The 23,086-nt window shown below is 41.3% G+C and overlaps 1 protein-coding gene across 1 annotated transcript in view; it reads right to left on the bottom strand.

Annotated features, from left to right (window-relative positions):
* Nucleotides 1–2,113: 2,113 nt before the first annotated feature.
* FCRL5 (Fc receptor like 5) overlaps nucleotides 2,114–23,086 on the bottom strand; it is a 43,972-nt gene continuing 22,999 nt past the window's right edge. Inside the window, exons 9-15 of the mRNA XM_055586693.1 lie at nucleotides 7,535–7,813; nucleotides 6,976–7,092; nucleotides 6,264–6,291; nucleotides 4,839–4,921; nucleotides 4,567–4,635; nucleotides 2,282–2,313; nucleotides 2,114–2,203 (exon numbers count right to left, since the gene is read on the bottom strand). Of these exons, the coding sequence (XP_055442668.1) occupies nucleotides 2,114–2,203; nucleotides 2,282–2,313; nucleotides 4,567–4,635; nucleotides 4,839–4,921; nucleotides 6,264–6,291; nucleotides 6,976–7,092; nucleotides 7,535–7,813 (698 nt within the window). The remainder of the gene's footprint in view (nucleotides 2,204–2,281; nucleotides 2,314–4,566; nucleotides 4,636–4,838; nucleotides 4,922–6,263; nucleotides 6,292–6,975; nucleotides 7,093–7,534; nucleotides 7,814–23,086) is intronic.

The following is a 23,086-nucleotide window of genomic DNA, read 5'->3' as shown; positions in this document are numbered from 1 at the left end:
ATACATCTCACCCTCTCCATCCTCCCCTTCTGCTGTGTCCTGAGGTCTGTTTTCTATGCCTGTTTCTCCATTGCTGCGCTGATAATAAATTCATCAGTACCATCTTTCTAGATTCCAGGTATGTGCATCAGTATATGATACTTATATTTCTCTTTCTGACTTACCTCACTCTGCATAATAGGCTCTATGTATGACTCAGGGGACTCAAACAGGGGCTCTGTGACAATCCAGAAGGGTGGGGTGAGGAGGGAGATGGGAGAGAGGTTCAGGAGGGAGGGGAGATGGGTGTACCTATGACTGATTTTTGTTGATGTATGACAGAAAACCACAAAATTCTGTGAAGCAAATATCATTCAGTTAAAAAAACAAAGTGGCCAAAAAAAAAAAAAGTGCTATGAGATCCCGAAGACAGATCCATCCTAGGAAGGTCTGACATTTGACTCAGGGCTTGGTGAATGAACAGGATTACAGGATATGCAAATAACAGGAAAGCCCTTCTATGGAGGAAGTACAAAGAGTCTATATTAGAAAATAGGGAAGATCACCCTGTGACTGAGAATAGGGTGTGGTGAACAACAACTGTGGGAAAGCCTGGAGAGGGAAGTGGGCAGCACTGGGTGGAGAAGGATCATGAACTCCTTGCTAAGGATTTTATTCTAGGCCATGGGGCTTGGAAATGATTCCCTCTATACAATCCACTGGAGGTGGAGATCAAGATAAGGTGTGTTGGGCATCATAAAAATAGAGGAAAGCATCCCATGGCTCAGAGGTGAGACAGATCAACTTTGAATGGAGAAAGCTAAGGGGTGTATTTATTCACAATGTATTCAATCCCTTTATGGGAAAAATATGAGGTCCGAGATGAGGAAACAAAGATAGTGGCAGCTACTTTTTCCCAGACCCAGGGTGACTGATGCATCCCAGCATATATAAGAGAAGTTCTTTTAGCAACAGCAGTTGATGGTGTTCTGGTGGAAGAACAGTGCAGGAATCCTGGGAGCTATATCAGTGGCCCCCATGAAGTTGGGCAATGGACAGACAGAGCCCTCACCACTTCTCCATGAACCTCTGCCAAAACCTACAGGGTCTGGGTACTTGGTAGACTCCTATGATTAGTAGACTCTTAGGATCAGTAGCATCAGCATCACATGGGAGCTTGTTATAGATACAGGGTCTTAGCCTCCATCCAGACCCACTGAATAAGACTCTGTGATCCCCAGGTGATCCATAAGCACTTTGAAGTTTGAGAAGCCTTCTTGCTTTCTGAACAGATCTCTCCTCACTCAAACTCCTTCTCTGAATTTATTTCCTATTTCCTGGATTTCCTAGGAAGCACACTGTATCAGATGCCAGTTTGAGGGTAAAAATACATCATAATGATCCACAATATCTTCCTTATTTATTCATTCATTCAAATAGTAATAAAGCACCTCCTATATTTCAATGTGCATTCTATCTGCATCTCTGGTCCTCCTGGCCATGACTGTGCTAGGTTCCTTCTGGCAGGATGGGAAGGATCTAGGTCCAAGTGTGTGAAATCCACATACTTGGACAGGTAGATATTGTTACATGGGCAGGAGAGAAGTTATCCTGGTGTCAGATGCTGAGCTTAGAGTTTCAGACACACAGGTGAGTATGGAATGCAGTCCCACCATGGAGAGGTCTATAACAAATCCAGTGTACACATCTCATGGGTGTGTGCTATTGCGTTCAGCAGAGCCCACCATAGCCATACCAGGCTGATGGCAACTGAGAAAAGCATTGACTGAGAGCAGGTTGTATTCATGGCAGAGCTTGGGTGTCGTCCTCATGGAAGAATAGTGGGGATATGTCTGAAGCTCAAGCACAATAAGGAAGCCAGGCAACATTATGGGCCCTAGGTTGGGAACAATATGCTGTTTGGGATATGTGGCAGGGCTGTCAATTTGGAAGTAGACAGGAGTCCCTTGGGGCCCTGTGTTTTGTTCAGATGAGGGTGTGGGCACTTGGGGCACTGGCTGCTGGGTGTGGCCTGGGGTGGCTTAAATCTTCCCACTTCAATGTCCCTTCCCCCACCCTGCAAGAATGGCCCTGGCGTGCAGAGGTTGAGGCAGCATTCTGGAGCTATGTGGACTCATCTGTGAGGAGTTAATGGATCCAAGAACTGGGGCTTAGAGGCTGCGGTGGAAGCCCCCTTCACCTGGGAGTAGATGACACAGGAATCCTGGGAGAAAGAGCACACAGGTGAGGGCCAGAGACCAGTGGGCCTGAGATGGGAGGGTGCACAGGGCATGGGACTCACCATGTTCTTAAAAGGCTCTTGTTCAGAGGCCGCTGTGGAAAGAAGGGAAGCATTCAACTGTAAACTCAATTCTCCACTTGTATCCAAGCCATCAGCCCAGCCACAGCCTTCTCCATGGGGCCCGCACAGCCACTGAACCTTTTCTAAGACCCTCAGCCTCACAGCTTCCACCAGCTATCTCTGCAGCATCACTACACTCTTTGTTCCCCATGCAGAGCTCCCCCAGGGGCTCTCAAAAGGAAGAAATCTACTTTTATTTTGTTTATGCTTTGATCATAGATTAATAGTGGATATTATGGAGAGGGGCTTCCCATGTGGCTCAATGGTAAAGAAGCCACCTGCCAGCGTAGATGTGGGTTCGATCCCTGGGTCGAGAAGATCCCCTGGAGGAGGAAATGGCAACCCACTCCAGTATTCTTGCACGAGAACCCCATGGACAGAGGAGCCTGGTGGGTTACAGACCACGGGATCACTAAGTCAGACACTGACTTAGCATGCACGCACATTATGGAGAAGCAGCTGACTTTGAGCAGATTCCAGATCCAGACCACCTAAACTGAGCTCCAGGACAGTTGTACCACCTCTGTGGCCTTGGACAAGTCACTCAATATCTCCTGCTTTAGTTGTCTCATCTGTATGATGGGAATAATAATATCTATCTATAGGGTTGTGTGTCCATGTGATTTCTAATATCTGTTATACATTGAGCAAGTCCAATGTGAGGGTACAATTCTGAAGGCTATTAACAAACTATAAATATGTATGTATATTTTTAGGGCATATACAATTTAACATTTATTTATAGTACTCAGAACTGTACCAGGCACATAAGAACTGCTCAACACATGTTGATATGATACTAGAAGTTGCTAGTATTATTACTATATTTTCTTAAAGCTGGAATGAGATACGGCATTCATCAAGCAGGACTTTGTCTTTTAGCTTGGAGTGAATTCTAAGGCTCCCTGGAACTGTCCTGAGAAGCAGAGCTTGGCCCAACACTTGGATTCTGGAGACAAACTGTTCTGTGACTTCAGGCTGGTCATTTAAGGTCTCTTTGCCTCCATTCCCTCATCTAAGAAGTGGGGATAATAGCAATACTCTCATCAAAGGGGATTATAAGTGTGAATGAGTTCATTCATGTTAGAGGTCAAGAGGCCACTGAACCAAGAATAGAACAAAAAATACAGTTCATTTGTCATTTGATTTTATATAAGAGGGATCAAAAAAAGGGGGGGAAGCAGAATAGCTAAAATCACATGGCAGATTTTTTCAGAATAGAATTAGAACAGCCCCAAAGGTTGTTCTTTCCTTTGGCTGCAGGCAGAAGCCAGGCTGGGATTGTTCACTGCAGACCATCTACCGGGGGGAGAAATAATGACGCAGCCAGACAACCAGCATAGACTCATCATAAAAGGTGCTCAGATTCTGTTGCTGCTATAGCATCTCTACATCTGCTTCCTCATCTGGTCCTTACAATAACCCTATGAGAGAGTGTGGTTAGCTGAATAATGTCTCCCACAAAGATGTCCAAGTCCTGACCCCTAGAACCTGTGAATATGTGACCGTAGATGGAGAAAGGGATTTTTGCACATGTGATTAAGATTAAGGACCTTGAAATGGAGGGATTTTCCTAGATTATCCAGGTGGGACTTTAAGGAGAACTTTAAAATCTGAGAACCTTTCCTAGCTGTGATCAGAGGCAGCACTATTGAAGGAATGGTTATAGATGCCACATTACTGGCTTTAAGGACAGAGGGATGGGCCCATGAGCCATGGAAAAGGGTATCCTTTAGAAGCTGGAAAAGGCAAGGAAATACATCCTTCCCTGGAGCTTCCAGGAAGGAACTCTGTGGACACTTATTTTGGTCCAGTGAGACCTGAGTTAGATGTCTGATTTACAGCACGGTAAGATAATTAACTAGTATTGTTTAAGCCCTTGTGGTTGTTTGTCACAGCAGCAGTAAAAAATAGATACAGGCATTAAAGACAGTCCTGTCTCATTTCACAGACAGGACATGGAAGCTCTGAGGGATTAAGTGACTGCCCAGGGCAATGGCTTCATTACTCAGATGATGCTGAGGCCATCGATAGAGAATGGAGAAAGCAGTTCTGCACAATAAGCTTGAGTTAATCCCAGTAATATAGCTGGGCATAACTCAAGAAGTCCAGTGACCCAGCGCAAGGGACACATCTATGTCTGGTTGGCCCAGACCCACTGAAGGGGTGGAGACTGAGCCACACACAGCAATCAACCACCAAAATCAAGGGTCCTTGGGTCTTACCTGTGAGTTTGTTCTCCTTCTTCACACTCCGGACTTCCGAGTACACCACCTCTCCTCTGTTAGGATTTACTTGGAGAGAAGTTGACACTTGAGAGGATTCTAAGATTCTTGCCCCCTTGTCTTGCTACTTCTTTGTCCCCCAGTCATAGCTTATTCTCTAGAGGGAGCAGAGACCTCTGAGCCTCTGCACTGTCCCTTCCTCATTTCCTGTCCCACCCCTTCCCAGACCAACCCTGGGGTCCCTGCCAAAATGGAGGGTCTTCAGTCCTCACCATTGCTGTATACTGGTTGCAGTTCTATCCAGCCTGGTACATTGTGGTAGGTGGACTCTTGGGGATCTGGGGCTGAAGGATTCCTATGAAACAGAAACATTGATGTTTCCCAGAAATCCTGAAAAAGTAGATCTAAGGATCATTCCCTGTTAGCAAGTCTTTATCACAGGATAGTTGCCAAGCCTGGAAACATAGATGAGTGTATAAAAAATACTCTATTGTTAGAGACGATTAAATTATAAATCATAATATTAATCCAGACTTTATGATATGTATCTGGTATGTAACAAGCACTGTGCTAGTACCTATAACAATATTAAGTTGATTCTGTTTTTTTCTCTATTTTATAGATGGAAAAAAATGGAGGTTCTAACAGATGATTTGCTGAAGACTATGTAACTAGAAAAGGAAAGAGCCAAGATTCAAACCTGGCTCCAAAGTCTATACTTTCAGAAAGATTGGTATCTCAGAGAAATCCATAATCAGAAAGGCTCAGAGGAACTCGGGATGGTTTGGATGTTGCTACCATGAGCTTGCCCAGGAATAGTTGTGGTGTGGCTCCTAAAGCCAACCTTGCGAATCCAAGATGGCAGCCCCTTCTTCACAGGCCCCACCTCCTATTAGCAGAGAGGTGTCTCTGGATGGCCAAGTTGTGTGACTTCATCTTCTTGGCTGTCATCACAACAGATATTGGTTAGGCTGGGCTGGCCATGACCTAATCAGAGCTTTCCAGGCTTATTAACCTTAGAGCATGTTAGGAAATAGATGGGTTCTGTGCTTGTGGTGATCACTCATAGAAACTAGGCAACAGTGGACCAAGGATGTAAGTTTATAAATAAAAAGCAATCACTTGCTGAAAGAAAAAAAAAAATGGAGAAGGAAATGGCAGTATTCTTGCCTGGAGAAGTCCATGGACAGAGGAGCCTGGAGGGTTACAGTCCATGGGGTTGCAAAGAGTCAGACGCAACTGAGCATACAGGCATGAAAGGAAAAAAGGCCTGTTTAGCTAAGTTGGTGGGTGAGAAAGTCCGGGGAATTGCCTTGAGATAACCCAAGGGAGGTGGCAACATGGAATTGGCATAACCCATCTCAGTAACATGAAGCAGTGACTGTGCTCTCAGCAATGAAAGTGACAGTGTTAGTCTCTCAGTCATGTCCCACTCTTTAAGACCCCATGGACTGTAGCATGCTAGGCTCCTCTGTCCTTGGAATTCTCCAGGCAAGAATACTGGAGTGGGTAGCTATATCCTTCTCCAGGGGATCTTCCCAACCCAGGGATCAAATCCAGGTCTCCCATATTGAGAGCAGATTCTTTACCATCTGAGCCACCAGGGAATCCCCGTTCTTAGCAGTAGCCAGATTCAATTTCATTTTTATACCCAGTGGGCATTTCATTAACCATATGGGAATACAGCCAGACCTTACCTGGAGGAGTCAAATGTAGGCTTTCCTCCTGAAAGGAAAGCAGAGAAGCATTGAGTCCAGGAAAAGGAAGACTTCACAAGTCTTCCTGTGAGCAGAGCTCACAGTAGGCTCATCTAGAACCTGCCAGAAGTCACTGTCACTAAAATGTGAACCATGCTTTGATATTCACAATGGAGGTAGCAGATTGGGCAAAAACTACTGATCCTGGCTTCCAGAAGTTTATAGTTATAATGCAAAAGTGTAGCCCACAATCCATAATTGTTTAACCTGGAGTTTATGAAGAACAATGGTCAATAGCTGGATTGGGAAAAGAGACTTATCTACTATGAAAGTACCATACATTTACAAAATTAATAAGTTATAAAAATTTCATTTGATTTCTGTTCTTGCTCCCATTTCTCAGAGTTTTTCCTTCTTCTATTTCTGTTCCTAGGGAGTCTTTCAAGGGTAGCGAGGGAGATACACGGCAATTTGTCACATTGGATAAACTACATCTTGTAAAAGCAACTTCCACCCAAAAGGGCTGTTTTGGCAACTTGGCATTTGAAGAAGACAAATTCTGGAGGATCTAGAGGGGAAGGTAGGAGCTGTGGAATTGTGCAGAAAGGAACTGTTGAGAGCTTGGGGGTGGTTCCAAAGGCAGCATGAGCCTAAAGGAACAGAGATGGGAAGGACAGGGACTCAAGCAAAGGTTAGCCAGGGAGTCACCCACCTGCTTTTCTCAGGAGCCAGCAGTAGAACAGCAGTGCCACGGCAGCAATGGCCATCATGCTGAGCAGACCCCCGGTGACACTGGTGGCAATAAGGCTGTTTTTGCTCCCGGTCAGTCCTGAGGGGGAGACCCCAGGCATGAGCCAGAGGGAGAGGCTTGTGGTTTTGAACTGCCTGACCCCTGAAGCTGATGCCTGGGAGAGAGGATGAACCAAGGGGAGCAGGACTCTTGAGATTAAGCAGGTATAGATGTGGCCCAGGAAATGGCTCTTCTCTTTGTGGGGAAGACTATATCTGTGGCTGATGTGAGGGTTGAGGGTCAGGATGGATGATACTAACTGATGAACATTAAATTCAATGGTCCTCTTTGGCTTTCCTTTCCCATCCAAATTACATGCTCTCAGAAACACTTCTGAAAATAACAACTTGGAATGCTTCCTGCTTTGTGTACCTGTTCCTGAGAGGCACCACCCTGGTCAAGTATTGAGAGGGCACTCAGAGCATCCTTGGAGGACATTTTTTGTCCTCCATGCCCTGTAGCCTGGGCATGGAAAACTTACCCATGACAGAAAGTGTCACTGCCTCACTGTGCTGGGGACCCAGGCCATTGTCAGCCTCGCAGGAGTAGGTCCCAGAATGATCTGCAGTCAGCGAGAGGTTTAAGGACACTCCTTGTCCAGAGTGAGACGTGCTGGTCTCCAGGGTGATATTATTGTGATAAAACCAGTACAGGATCGGGGTAGAGCCTCTCTGGGCCTCACAGTGAAGTTCTAATACATCGCCCACCACAACCTGGGCCCTGGCGGTCCTGAGGGTGAGGACAGGGCGAGACACTGGAACTGGGGGAAAACAAAAAGTCAACAGAAGGTCCTATTGCCAACATATTTATAAAGGAACAAAAAATAATGTAAACAAATAATAAAAGTCAGTTCACAACCTAGGAAAATGGGTTGAAAACATGTATGACAGACAAAGCTAGTGACCTGAATCCACAAACAGCTTTCAATGCACAAGAATATCCAACAAGAAAGTGTGAAAAGGCTATGAGCCACTAGAAACTTCAAATAGCCAATAAATATATGAAAATATTATCTTCCTCATTACTTATTAACTGTTTACACACAAAATACCCATCAGATTGGCAAAGGTTAATACAGGCAGATAATTATGATGGAGTTGTGGATTAACAGGCACCTTGATAGGCTCTTGGTGGGAACGCATATTTGAGACACTTTCTTTAATGGAGATTTGGCAGTATTGACCAAATTGAAAATGCACTTAAATTTTGACCCAGCAAATCTACTTATAAGACTATTTTCTTTAGGGCTACTAACATGACTAACATGGGAGAAAAGATGGCAGAGGAGTAGGTGGACATGGAGTGCATCTCTCCCCATGGATACATCAGGAATGCACCTTCAGACACAGAAATGCACGCAGAACACCAGCTGAGAGAGGACAGGAATACCTGACCAGCGGAAAAGAATATATAGACCCACACAAAACTTGGTAGGATGAAGGAACTAGGGGGGAAAACAGGAGTGTTACTAGGACTGGACCCGCCATCCTATGTGGGGGAACTGAAACAGGGGTCCAATCCCCACATTGGGGCAATGTCTGAGTCGGAGGAGAAACATTTAAGGCTGAGAGTGAAACAGCTCATCTGCGGCAGCCTAAATGGAATGAGAATCAGAGAGTCCTTGCCGCAGCCATATATACCCTGGACAGGGACACAGGTCCCCTGAAAGGTACAGTAGCTGGGAGCTGAAGTGTAGGGATTGTGGAGCAATCCCAGGGTGAGGGCTGCTGTTGACTGTGGAGAAACAGATCGAGGGGATATGAAGGAGGAGACTGTGGTGGGAAATGCTTGTGGAGGAAAGCCAGACAGCCATGGAAGCAAGGCGATACTGCTGAGTCACACTTAGGGGGTGGAGTCGTCACCATACCCTTTCTCTCCCTACATGCCAGCATTTGCAGCTAAACAATAGAGAGGCTGGCCCATCAAATGCCTGATGAACTGAACTACAGAGTAGGACCCCACCCAGGGTGCCCCTTAAAGTGCCTGATATACTGATCTACAGAGTAGGAACCCAGTCAAGGGGGGCCCTCTATGTGTCAGACACACCAAACAACAGAGAAGGACCCCAGGCAAGGGAGCCCTCTAAGTTCCAAAACAGGAGGAGCTATGGAGAAAGACTAGTCAAAGAGGCTTTCTGATCGCCAGCTACAAGAAGCCTGAAAAAAGACTCTGATAGGGCCATAACTCCTGTGGTGGAGGCAGTCCATGTCCCCTACACACTTGGTGCCACCAGGGTCCCCACAAGTAAAGCAGCTGCACCACCTTCACACTCAACCCTCACTGAGGCAGAGCTGCCATAGGCAAAAACGAAAACAAAAACAAAAACAAAAACAAATCTTGCATCTATGCACTCAGGGTTGCTTTATCGTGTCTAATTCTTCTCTGTCAGGGGGGATCTCCAGGCAAGAATACTGGACCGTATTGGCCAATACTGGTTGCCATACCCTTTTAGAGCACTATATTTCCTGCTGCCATAGCCTCCAACTCCCCTGAGTACCTGGTGCTGCCAGAACCCCTAAGACCCAAGCAGCTGCACCACCTCCACATCTAGCCCTCACTGGGGCAGGCCCAAGTCCTCCAGGGCAGCCTCAGGAACAAACCCCAGTGGACGATCCACATCAGAAGTGGAAATAAAGCCACAATTGAAACCCAGGGGCAGTGTGGCTGGCTAAGGAAGAAGACCCAAAACCTTCCCACCAGCTGTACAAGCTGCAGATTAAATCTATATGATCAACTAGGCAGACTGTGTGTCTATGGAATATATAAAAGGACATTGAGAGCTCCCACAAAAGAAAATGCACTAGTTCTGATAGATGGACATTGGAGGCAAGAACACACAGGAGTAAGACCAAATTAGAATCTGAGCTGCCCCCACAGCAGGTCCAGAGACCAGCACAGTGTTGGAGGGCATCCTAGGGAGGTGAGAAGAAAAAGATCTACAAAATCAACCCCAAACAATTAAGAAAATGGCAATAGGAATATATATATATCAATAATTACTTTAAATGTTAATGGATTAAATGCTCCCACCAAAAGACACAGACTGGCTGAATGGATAAAAAAACAAGACCTATATATATGCTGTCTACAAGAAACCCACTTCAGACCTAAAGACACTTACAGACTGAAAGTGAGAAGATGGAAAAATATATTCCATGCAAATGGGAAGCAAAAGAAAGCTGGAGTAGCAATCCTCATATCAGACAAAACAGACTTTAAGATAAAGAAGATTACAGGAGATAAGGAAGGACACTACTTAATGATCAAGGGATCAATCCAAGAGGAAGACATAACAATTATAAATATCTGTGCACCCAATATAGGAACACCTCAATACATAAGACAAACGCTAACATACATAAAAGGAGAAATTGACAGTAACACAATAATACTAGGAGATTTTAACACGCCACTCACACCAATGGACAGATCATCAAAACAGAAAATTAATAAGGAAACACAAGTCTTAAATGATACATTAGATGAGATGGGTCTCATTGATGTCTACAGCACATTCCATCCAAATGCAGAAGAATACACATTCTTCTCAAGTGCACATGGAACATTCTCCAGGATAGACTACATATTGGGTCACAAATCAAACTTCAGTAAATTTAAGAAAATTGAAATCATATCAAGTATCTTCTCTGACCACAACACTATGAGACTAGGTCTCAATTACAAGAAAAAAAAACTGTAAAAACACAAACACATGGAGATTAAACAATACATTTCTAAATAACCAACAGGTTACTGAAGAAATCAAAAGGGAAGTAAAAAAATTTATAGAAATAAATGACAACGAAAACATGACAACTCAAAACCTATGGGATGCAGCAAAAGCCATTCTAAGAGGGAAGTTTATAGCAATACAATCCTACCTCAAGAAACAAGAAAAACATTGAATAGACAACCTAACTTTACACCTAAAACAACTGGAAAATGAAGAACAAAGAAACCCCAAAATTAGTAGAAGGAAAGAAATCATAAAGATCTGAGCAGAAATAAATGAAAAAGAAATGAAAGAAACAATAGTAAAGATTCATAAAACTAAAAGCTGGTTCTTTGAGAAGATAAAATTGACAAATCTTTAGCCAGACTTATCAAGAAAAAAGAGAGAAGAATCAAATCAACAAAATTAGAAATGAAAAAATAGAAGTTACAACAGAGAATGCAGAAATACAAAGGATTATAAGAGACAATTATGAACAGTCATATGGCAGTAAAATGGATAGCCTGGGAGAAATGGACAGATTCTTAGAAAAGTTCAATCTTCCAAGACTGAGCCAGGAAGAAATAGAAATTATGAACAACCCAATTACAAGCTTTGAAATTGAAGCTGTGATCAAAAATCTCCCAAAGCCCAGGACCAGATGGCTTCACAGGAGAATTCTATCAAACGTTTAGAAAAGAGCTAATGCCTATCCTTCTAAAACTCTTTCAAAATCTTGCAGAGGAAGGAACACTTCCAAACTCACTCTACAAGACCACCCTCACCCTGATACCAAAACCAGACAAAGACAACACAAAAAAAGACAACTAGAGGTGAACATAACTGATGAACATAGATGCAAAACTCCTCAACAAAATTTTAGCAAATAGAATTCAGGAACACATCAAAAAGCTCATAAACCATAATCAAGTTGGGTTTATTCCAGGGATGCAAGGATTCTTCAATATATGGAAATCAATCAATGTGATATACCATTTTAACAAATTGAAAAATAAAAACCATATGATAATCTCAATAGAGGTAGAAAAAGCCTTTGACAAAATTCAGCACCTATTTATAATTAAAAGTCTTCAAAAAATTGGCATAGAAAAAATCTACCTCAGTTAAGGCCATATATGATAAGCCTACAGCAAACATTACTCTCAGTGGTGAAAAACTGAAAGCATTCTCCCTAGATCAGGAACAAGACAAGAGTGTTCACTTTCACCACTATTATTCAACATAGTTCTGGAAGTCCTAGCTAGAGCAATCAGAGAAGAAAAAGAAATAAAAGGAATCTATATCAGAAAAAAAGAAGTAAAGCTCTCACTGTTTGCAGATGACATGATACTGTACATAGAAAACCCTAAGGATAGTATCAGAAAATTACTACAGCTAATCAGTAAATTTCACAAAGTTTCAGGATACAAAATCAATACACAGAAATCACTTGAGTTTCTATATACTAACAATGAAAAATCAGAAAGAGAAATTAAGGAATCAATCCCATTCAGTACTGCAACAGAAAAGAATTAAATATCTAGGAATAAACTTATCTAAGGAGACAAAACAACTGTATACAGAAAATTATAAGACACTAATGAAAGAAATCAAATATGGCATAAATAGATGGAGAGATATTCCATGTACCTGGGTAGGAAGAATCAATATTGTGAAAATGACTATACTGCCAAACACAATCTACAGATTCAGTAAGATCCCTATTAAATTACCAATGGCATTTTTCACAGAACTAGAACAAAAAAAATCACAATTCAAATGGAAACACAAAAGACCCCAAATAGTCAAAACAGTCTTGAGAAAGAAGAATGGAGCTGGTGGAATCAACCTTCCTGACTTCAGATTATACTACAAAGCTATAGTCATCAAGATAATATGATACTGACATAAACAAAAATATAGACTAATGGAACAAGATAGAAAGCCTAGAAATAAACCTATGCACCTATGGGTACCTTATTTTTGACAAAGGAGGCAAGAATATACAATGGGGCAAAGACAGCCTCTTCAATAAATGGTGCTGGGAAAACTGGACAGCTACATGTAAAAGAATGAAATGAGAACACTTCCTAACACCACACACAGAGATAAAATCAAAATGGATTACAGACCTAAGTGTAAGACCAGAAACTATAAAACTCTTAGAGAAAAACATAGAACACTTGGTGACACGAATCAAAGCAAGATCCTCTATGATCCACCTCCTATAGTAATGGAAATGAAAATAAAAGTAAACAAGTGGGACCTGATTAAACTTAAAAGTTTTGCACAGCAAAGGAAACTATAAGCAAGGTGAAAAGACAACCTTCAGAATGGGAGAAAATAATGGCAAATGAAACAACTGACAAAGGATTAATTTTCAAAATATACAAGCAGTTCATACAACTCAATACCAGAAAAACAACCAACCCAATTAAAAAGTGGGAAAAGGACCTAAACAGACTTTTCTCCAAAGACATACAGATGGCTAACAAACACATGAAAAGATGTTTAGTATTGCTCACTATTAGAGAAATGCAAATCAAAACTACAATGATATATCACCTCACACTGGTCAGAATGGCTGTCCTCCAAAAGTCTACAAACAATAAATGCTGGAGAGGCTGTGGAGAAAAGGGAATGCTCTTGCACTGTTGGTGGGAATGTAAATTGATACAGCCACTATGGAAGACGGTACGGAGATTCCTTAAAAAACTAGGAATAAAACCACCATCAGTTCAGTTCAGTTCAGTAGCTCAGTCGTGTCCGTCTCTTTGCGACCCCATGAATCACAGCACACCAGGCCTCCCTGTCCATCACCAACTCCCGGAGTTCACTCAAACTCACATCCACCGAGTCAGTGATGCCATCCAACCATCTCATCCTCTGTTGTCCCCTTCTCCTCCTGCCCCCAATCCCTCCCAGCATCAGACTCTTTTCCAATGAGTCAATTCTTCGCATGAGGTGGCAAAAGTATTGGAGTTTCAACTTTATCATCATTCCTTCCAAAGAAATCCCAGGGCTGATCTCCTTCAGAATGGATTGGATGGATCTCCTTGCAGTCCAAGGGACTCTCAAGAGTCTTCTCCAACACCACAGTTCAAAACCATAAATTCTTTGGTGTTCAGCTTTCTTCACAGTCTAACTCTCACATCCATACATGACCACAGGAAAAGCCATAGCCTTGACTAGACAGACCTTTGTTGGCAAAGTAATGTCTCTGCTTTTGAATATGCTATCTAGGTTGGTCATAACTTTCCTTCCAAGAAGTAAGCGTCTTTTAATTTCATGGCTGCAGTCACCATCTGCAGTGATTTTGGAGCCCCCCCAAAATAAAGTCTGACACTGTTTCCACTGTTTCCCCATCTATTGCCCATGAAGTGATGGGACCAGATGCCATAACCTTCATTTTCTGAATGTTGAGTTTTAAGCCAACTTTTTCACTCTCCTCTTTCACCTTCATCAAGAGGTTTTTTAGTTCCTCTTCACTTTCTGCCATAAGGGTGGTGTCATCTGCATATCTGAGGTTATTGAGATTTCTCCCAACAATCTTGATTCCAGCTTGTGCTTCTTCTAGCCCAGCGTTTCTCATGATGTACTCTGCATAGAAGTTAAATAAGCAGGGTGACAATATACAGCCTTGACGTACTCCTTTTCCTATTTGGAACCAGTCTGTTGTTCCATGTCCAGTTCTAACTGTTGCTTCCTGACCTGCATACAAATTTCTCAAAAGGCAGGTCAGGTGGTCTGGTATTCCCATCTCTTTCAGAATTTTCCACAGTTTCTTGTGATCCACACAGTCAAAGCCTCTGGCATAGTCAATAAAGCAGAAATAGATGTTTTTCTGGAACTCTCTTGCTTTTTCCATGATCCAGAGGATGTTGGCAATTTGATCTCTGGTTCCTCTGCCTTTTCTAAAACCAGCTTTAACATCAGGAAGTTCACAGTTCACGTATTACTGAAGCCTGGCTTGGAGAATTTTGAGCATTACTTTATTAGCACGTGAGATGAGTGCAATTCTGTGGTAGTTTGAGCATTCTTTGGCATTGCCTTTCTTTGGGATTGGAATGAAAATTGACCTTTTCCAGTCCTGTGGCCACTGCGGAGTTTTCCAAATTTGCTGGCATATTGAGTGCAGCACTTTCACAGCATCATCTTTCAGGATTTGGAATAGCTCAACTGGAATTCCATCACCTCTACTAGCTTTGTTCATAGTGATGCTTTCTAAGGCCCACTTGACTTCACATTCCAGGATATCTGGCTCTAGGTCAGTGATCACACCATTTTGATTATCTTGGTCATGAAGATCTTTTCTGTACAGTTTTCTGTATATTCCTGCCACCTCTTCTTAATATCTTCTGCTTCTCTAAGGTCCATACCATTTATGTCCTTTATCGAGCTCATCTTTGCATGAAATGTTCCCTTGGTATCTCTGATTTTCTTGAAGAGATCTCTAGTCTTTCCCATTCTGTTGTTTTCCTCTATTTCTTTGCAATGATTGCTAAGGAAGGCTTTCTTATCTCTTCTTGCTATTCTTTGGAACTCTGCATTCAGATGTTTATATCTTTCCTTTTCTCCTTTGCTTTTTGCTTCTTTTCTTTTCACAGCTATTTGTAAGGACTCCCCAGACAGCCATTTTGCTTTTATGCATTTCTTTTCCATGCGCGGGCGCAGGAGGGCCTAGAGGAGCTATTCCACGTTCAAGATCAGAAGGGGCGGCGGTGAGGAGATACCCCCTTCCAAGGTAAGGAGCAGCGGCTGCGCTTTGCTGAAGCAGCCATGAAGAGATACCACACATCCAAGGTAAGAGAAAACCAAGTAAAACCACCATATGGCCTAACAATCCCACTCCTAGGCATATACTCTGAGGAAATCAAAATTGAAAAAGACACATGTATCCCATTGTTCATTGAAGCACTATTTACAATAGCTAGAACACGGAAGCAACCTAGATGTCCATGAACAGATGAATGGATAAAGAAGTTGTGGTACATATACACAATAGAATATTAATCATAAAAAAGAATGCATTTGAGTCATTTCTAATGAGGTGGATGAGCCTAGAACCTATTATACAGAGTGAAGTAAGTCAGAGAAAGATAAATACTGTATTCTAATGCCTATATACATAATCTAGAAAAATGTTACTGAGGAATTTATTTACAGGGCAGCAATGGAGAAACAGACATAGAGAATAGACTTATGGACATAGGGAGAGGGGAGGAGAGGGTGAGATGAATGGAAAGAATAACATGGAAACTTATATTACCATATGTAAAATATATAGCTAATAGGAATTTGATGTATGGCTCAGGAAACTCAAACAGGGGCTTTGCATCAACCTAGAGGGGTGGGGTGGGGAGGGAGATGGGAGGGAGATTCAAAAGGGAAGGGATATATGTATACCTATGGCTGATTCATGTTGAGGTTTGACAAAAAAACAACAAAATTCTGTAAAGCAATTATCCTTCAATCAATCAATAAATAAATTTTAAAAAATGACTAACACATCATTGTAAAATAACTATACTTCAATTTAGAAAAGGAGAGATTCCCTGGTGATGACAGTGGTTGAGAATCTGTCTGCTAACACAGAGGATGTGGGTGTGATCCCTGGTTGGGAAAGGTTCCACATGCCATGGGGTGAGTGAGCCCATGCACCACAACTCCTGAAGCCTGCACGCTCTAGAGCCTGTGCGCTGCAAAAGGACAGGTCACCACAATGAGAGCCCCCACACCGCAACTAGAGAGTATCCCCTGCTTGCTGCAACTAGAGCCCATGCACAGCAACAAAGACAGCACAGCCAAATATACATAAATAAACAAGTAACTTTACAAAAGGATTTGCAAATATATCTGCACAAATACTTCTGTTGTAGGTTTTTTGCAATTGCTAAAAACTAGAGACAATCTAATCAACTCACTTATAAAACATGAAAGATGCCCAAAATAAAATTTTAAGTAAAAATGCAAGCTGCGTAACTATACATGTAGTATGATTCTGCTTGTAAAATTTCTATGCCTTTATAATATATTTTAATATTTCTAGAAAAATACACCTGCAAGTACTGACAGTGGTTATGTCTTGGAAGCATGTATAAAAGTGTGTGCACGCAGGTAGAAAGAGAACTTTACTTTTCATATTGTCCCTTTTGTACAATTTGATTTCTTTTTATCATGAAGGTTCATGTATTCCTTCAAATAATAAATTATTAAAAAGTCGTGTTAAAGCATGAGATCACATCAAAGGGATGAGAGGTGTCATAATGTAGATTTACATTAAGAGTTGGATAGGCTTGTTTTTCTACGTGGCTTTACCATTGTTAACTGTGTCTGTAAGCTCATTACTTCCCCTCTCTAAGCTTCAGTTTCCTCTCCTGCAAACTGAAGATAAAAAATGATCTCATTTATAACTCAGTTCTTCATCTTAAAGATTAAAGGAGATGTGTGAGGCATATTTATCCCTGGCAGTGAAAGAGGCTCAAGTGTAGAGGTTCATTGGGAGTCAGTGTAAGAAAAACCTGGCCCAACATTTTTGGAGCAGAAAAACCTATACTTAGAATTCTTTAGTTTCCCTTTTGTATCATAGTCATAGATCAAAATGCAGTCTATGTTCTTAAAAACCTTCTTTGCATTTTTACTGAGAGTTCTTTTTTTAATCACACTCAATAAGACTTCTTTAACTGTGCTGTTGGGAAAGTCAAGGCTCCTAAACAGTAACCACAGTAAGGACCCCAGACTTCAGTTAGAGGTTCTGTGGGCAGGAAGTACGCTGGGCTGTTACCCAGCAAACAGTAGTCCTGGAGCTCCGTTTTGGAGGCCAGGGAGAGAAGACTGTCAGTCCTTGGTTGTGATGCTTGTGGGCAGGACCAACTCACCTCTGACATTGAGTGACACTGACTCACTACGCTGGACCCCCAAGCCATTGTCAGCCTCACAGGAGTAGTTTCCAGAAATTTCTGTGGTCAGGGAGAGGTTGAAGGATGTTCCTCCTCCAGAGAGGCTTGAGAAGCTCCCCAGGGCAACATCCTCATGGTAAAACTGGTACCTTATGGGGGGAGAGCCTCTCTGGGTCTCACAGTGAATTTCCAGTATGTCCCCCACCACAGCCTGGACCCTGGGAGTCCTGAGGGTGAGGACAGGATGAGACACTGGAACTGAGGGAAGAAAAAGGGTTAACCATCATTTCCTATTGTATAAATGTGTTCCACCATAGAAAAGACATTTCAAACAGAAAAATATCTTACTCAGTTTTTATGACCTTGTGATATCATTAAGAACTGAGCTATAATTTCTTCAAATCTGAAGAAATAGTATCATTTGTGTAGTGTTATATATATATATATATAGTGTTATATAGTTTGGAGTACTTAATCAGTTCAGTTCAGTCTCTCAGTTGTGTCCAACTCTTTGCGACCCTGTGGACTGTGGCACATCAAGCTTCCCTGTCCGTCACCAACTCCTGGAGCTTACTCAAACTCATGTCCATTGAGTCAGTGAGGCCATCCAACCATCTCATCCTGTCATCCCCTTCTCCTCCTGCCTTCAGTCTTGCCCAGCATCAGGGTCTTTTCCAATGAGTCAGTTATTCATATCAGGTGGCCAAAGTATTGGAGTTTCAGCCTCAGCATCAGTCCTTCCAATGAGTATTTAGAACTAATTTCCTTTTGGACTGGTTGGCTCTCCTTGAAGTCCAAGGGATTCTCAAGAACCTTCTCCAACTCCATAGTTCAAAAGCACCAATTTTTCAGTGCTCAGCTTTCTTTATAGTTCAACTCTCACATCCATACATGAGTACTGGAAACACTATAACTTTGACTAGACAGACCTTTGTTGGCAAAGTAATGTCTCTGCTTTTTAATATGCTGTCTAGGTTTGCCATAGTTTTTCTTCCAAGGAGCAAGTGTCTTTTAATTTCATGGCTGCAGTCACCATCTGCAGTGATCTTGGACCCTGAAAAAATAAAGTCTCTCACTGTTTCCCTTGTTTCCGCATCTATTTGCCATGAGACCAGATGCCATAATCTTAGTTTTTTGAATGTTGAGTTTTAAGCCAGCTTTTTCACTCTCCTCTTTCACTTTCATCAAGAGGCTCTTTAGTTCCTCTTCACTTTCTGCCATAAGGGTGGGGTCATCTGCATATCTAAGGTTACTGATATTTCACACTATCATAGCAAACACCCTCTTCCAACAATACAAGAGACAACTCTATACATGGACATCACCAGATGTTCAATACTGAAATTAGGTTGATTATATTCTTTGCAACCGAAGATGAAGAAGCTCTATACAGTCAGCAGAAACAAGACCAGGAGTGGACTGTGCCTCAGATCATGAACTCCTTATTGCAAAATTCAAATTTAAATTGAAGAAAGTAAAGGAAAACCACTAGACCATTCATGTTATGACCTAAATCAAATCCCTTACAATTACACAGCGGAAGTGACAAATAGATTCAAGGGATTAGATCTGATAGACAGAGTGCCTGAAGAACTATGGATGGAGGTCTGTAACATTGTACAGGAGGCAGTGATCAAAACCATCCCCAAGAAAAAGAAATGAAAAAGGCAAAATGATTGTCTGAGCAGGCCTTACAAATAGCTGAGAAAAGAAGAGAAGTGAAAGACAAAAGAGAAAAAAAAGGTATATCCAGCTGAATGCAGACTTCCAAAGAATAGCAGGGAGTACTTAATACACAATCTCAAAAATGTTTGAGGAATCTGTAAATAAAGATTAAATTGAAACTCAAGTATCAAAGTAGTCAAAAGAAGTAATCAGTTCAATAGAAAATGAGAAACAAGGAAGACTGATGCTTACATAGCCAGGGATGTAATTGAGCCTTGGCTACATCAAAATTAAGACCCAAAAGAGAATAGATATTGATCAAATTATTGGCTCACTTTTATATTTATTCATCTATCAGAAATTAATTTAGCAATTAATAAGCCTTAGGAACAGGATGGTATACTGGGGATTCAATAGTAAGAAAGACACAGGCTCTTCTCTCATGAAGACTACAATCTAGATGAGATGTTAAGGAGCAGTTAAATAAAAATACAAGTATTTTTATTTTATTGATATAAAGAATAGGATGCTATGAAATGTATAGTACTGGGGCTTGATCTAGTATGGGTTAGTCAAGGAATGCTTCCTCACAAAGTGACATTTGGATTAATCAGGTGAAGAAGGGAATGAAGACTGGACAGGTAGGGAAACTGTATGTGCAAAGGCCCTGAGATGGTAGGAACGTTGGAGCTTTTGTGTTATTGAAACAAGGTAACAGCAGCGCTATGGGAAGCATTTGAAGAATGCCAAGAAATAGGAGGCTGAAGAGCTAGGCAGAGCTTCACAAGCCATGGTATGGATTTTGATCCTTCTTCACAGAGCAATGGGAAATCTGTAAGTGTCTCTCTACAGAGGCATGAGATGATCAAAGCTATCTTAAAAAAAAAAAAAAAAAGACAATTCTGATCTCAGTGTGTAAAATAGATCATAATGGCACAAAATTGGAGTGGAAAGGTTATTAGAAGTGGACTGGAGTAGTGGCATTGCAGTAATTGAAATAATGGTAGATATAGCTATGATAGTAGCAGTAAAGATAGAAAAAAAAAAGATTTGAGAAATATTTAGAAAAAACAAAAGCAACAGGACTTAATAATTAACTGGCTATGGAGAGCAAGGGAGAGAAATGTGAAGGAAGACTCTTGGATTTTTTGCTTTGTGTATCTGAATGAACAGAGTTATCTTTCACAGAAGTGGGGATATTTGAAGGAGGACCAGGTCTGGGGGGAATTCCATGCATTTTAAAGGTGTTTCAGGTCATGAACTTTTAAGAGATATGGCATAAGCATGTACTCACGTGGGAGGTTTTGTAGTTAAAAGTTTAATAATGAGAAAATAGAAAGAGAAATTAAGGAAACAATTCCATTCACCATTGCAACGGAAAGAATAAAATACTTAGGAATATATCTACCTAAAGAAACTAAAGACCTATATATAGAAAACTATAAAACACTGGTGAAAGAAATCAAAGAGGACACTAAGAGATGGAGAAATATACCATGTTCATGGATTGGAAGAATCAATATAGTGAAAATGAGTATACTACCCAAAGCAATTTATAGATTCAACGCAATCCCTATCAAGCTACCAATGGTATTCTTCACAGAGCTAGAACAAATAATTTCACAATTTGTATGGAAATACAAAAAACCTCGAATCACCAAAGCAATCTTGAGAAAGAAGAAGGGAACTGGAGGAATCAACCTACCTGACTTCAGGCTCTACTACAAAGCCATAGTCATCAAGACAGTATGGTACTGGCACAAAGACAGAAATATAGATCAATGGAACAAAACAGAAAGCCCAGAGATAAATCCACGCACATATGGACACCTTACCTTTGACAAAGGAGGAAAGAATATACAATGGATTAAAGACAATCTCTTTAACAAGTGGTGCTGGGGAAACTGGTCAACCACTTGTAAAAGAATGAAACTAGGACACTTTCTAACACCATATACAAAAATAAACTCAAAATGGATTAAAGATATAAACATAAGACCAGAAACTATAAAACTCCTAGAGGAGAACATAGGCAAAACACTCTCCAACATACATCACAGCAGGATCCTCTATGACCCACCTCCCAGAATATTGGAAATAAGAGCAAAAATAAACAAATGGGACCTAATTAAACTTAAAAGCTTCTGCACAACAAAGGAAACTATAAGCAAGGTGAAAAGACAGCCTTCAGAATGGGAGAAGATAATAGCAAATGAAGCAGCAGACAAACAACTAATCTCAAAAATATACAAGCAACTTCTACAGCTCAATTCCAGAAAAATAAATGGCCCAATCAAAAAATGGGCCAAAGAACTTAAAAGACACTTCTCTAAAGAAGACATACAGATGGCTAAGAAACACATGAAAAGATGCTCAACATCACTCATTATCAGAGAAATGCAAATCAAAACCACTATGAGGTACCATTTCAGGCCAATCAGAATGGCTGCGATCCAAAAGTCTACAAGCAATAAATGCTGGAGAGGGTGTGGAGAAAAGGGAACCCTCTTCCACTGTTGGTGGGAATGCAAACTAGTACAGCCATTATGGAGAACAGTGTGGAGATTCCTTAAAAAACTGGAAATAGAACTGCCTTATGACCCAGCAATCCCACTACTGGGCATACACACTGAGGAAACCAGAAGGGAAAGAGACACGTGTACCCCAATGTTCATTGCAGCACTGTTTATAATAGCCAGGACATGGAAGCAACCTAGATGTCCATCAGCAGATGAATGGATAAGAAAGCTGTGGTACATATACACAATGGAGTATTACTCAGCCATTAAAAAGAATACATTTGAATCAGTTCTAATGAGGTGGATGAAACTGGAGCCTATTATACAGAGTGAAGTAAGCCAGAAAGAAAAACACCAATACAGTACACTAACGCATATATATGGAATTTAGAAAGATGGTAACAATAACCCTGTATACAAGACAGCAAAAGAGACACTGATGTATAGAACAGTCTTTTGGACTCTGTGGGAGATGGACAGGGTGGGATGATTTGGGAGAATGGCATTGAAATATGTATAATATCATATAAGAAACGAGTCGCCAATTCAGGTTCGATGCACGATACTGGATGCTTGGGGCTGGTGCACTGGGATGACTCAGAGGGATAGTATGGGGAGGGAGGAGGGAGGCGGGTTCAGGATGGGGAACACATGTATACCTGTGGCAGATTCATTTTGATATATGGCGAAACCAATACAATATTGTAAAGTTAAATAAAATAAAATTTAAAAAAAAACACCACGAAACAAAATAAGACAATGCATTCAAAAATAGCTTGTATGAAAGTTACAGCAAAATCTTCCTCTGGCAGAACGGAATCTACCTACCAGGTTCAGGAACATGACGTTTGTTTATGCCATTACTGAAAAATGGGGAGCTGTTTGTTAAGATGGGAGCCTGGAGCCTGGGTCACTCTGGTGACTCATATAGAAAATTCTTTCCTCTGTTGTACAGCAGAAACTAACCCAACATTGTAAAGCAATTATATTCCAATTAAAAAAAAAAAGAATCACTTATATAGATGACATCCCCAGGATCATCCAGAGAAAGAACATATTAATATATAAGACAAGAGGATACATGCCAGACAAAGTTCTGGAACACACCAATGCTTGGTTCATCTATAAGGTGAGGAGCTCATAAAGGAGACTGAGAAGGAATGGCAGAGAGAGATGATCCAGGAGACAGTGAAGTCATTGAAGACAAGGAAGGGATAGCTTCCAGAAGAATAAAAAGA

This window comes from Bubalus kerabau, chromosome 6 (assembly GCF_029407905.1).
Source record: "Bubalus kerabau isolate K-KA32 ecotype Philippines breed swamp buffalo chromosome 6, PCC_UOA_SB_1v2, whole genome shotgun sequence".
Classification (NCBI taxonomy): Eukaryota; Metazoa; Chordata; class Mammalia; order Artiodactyla; family Bovidae; genus Bubalus; species Bubalus kerabau.
This window is presented reverse-complemented; position numbering and strand designations above follow the sequence as displayed.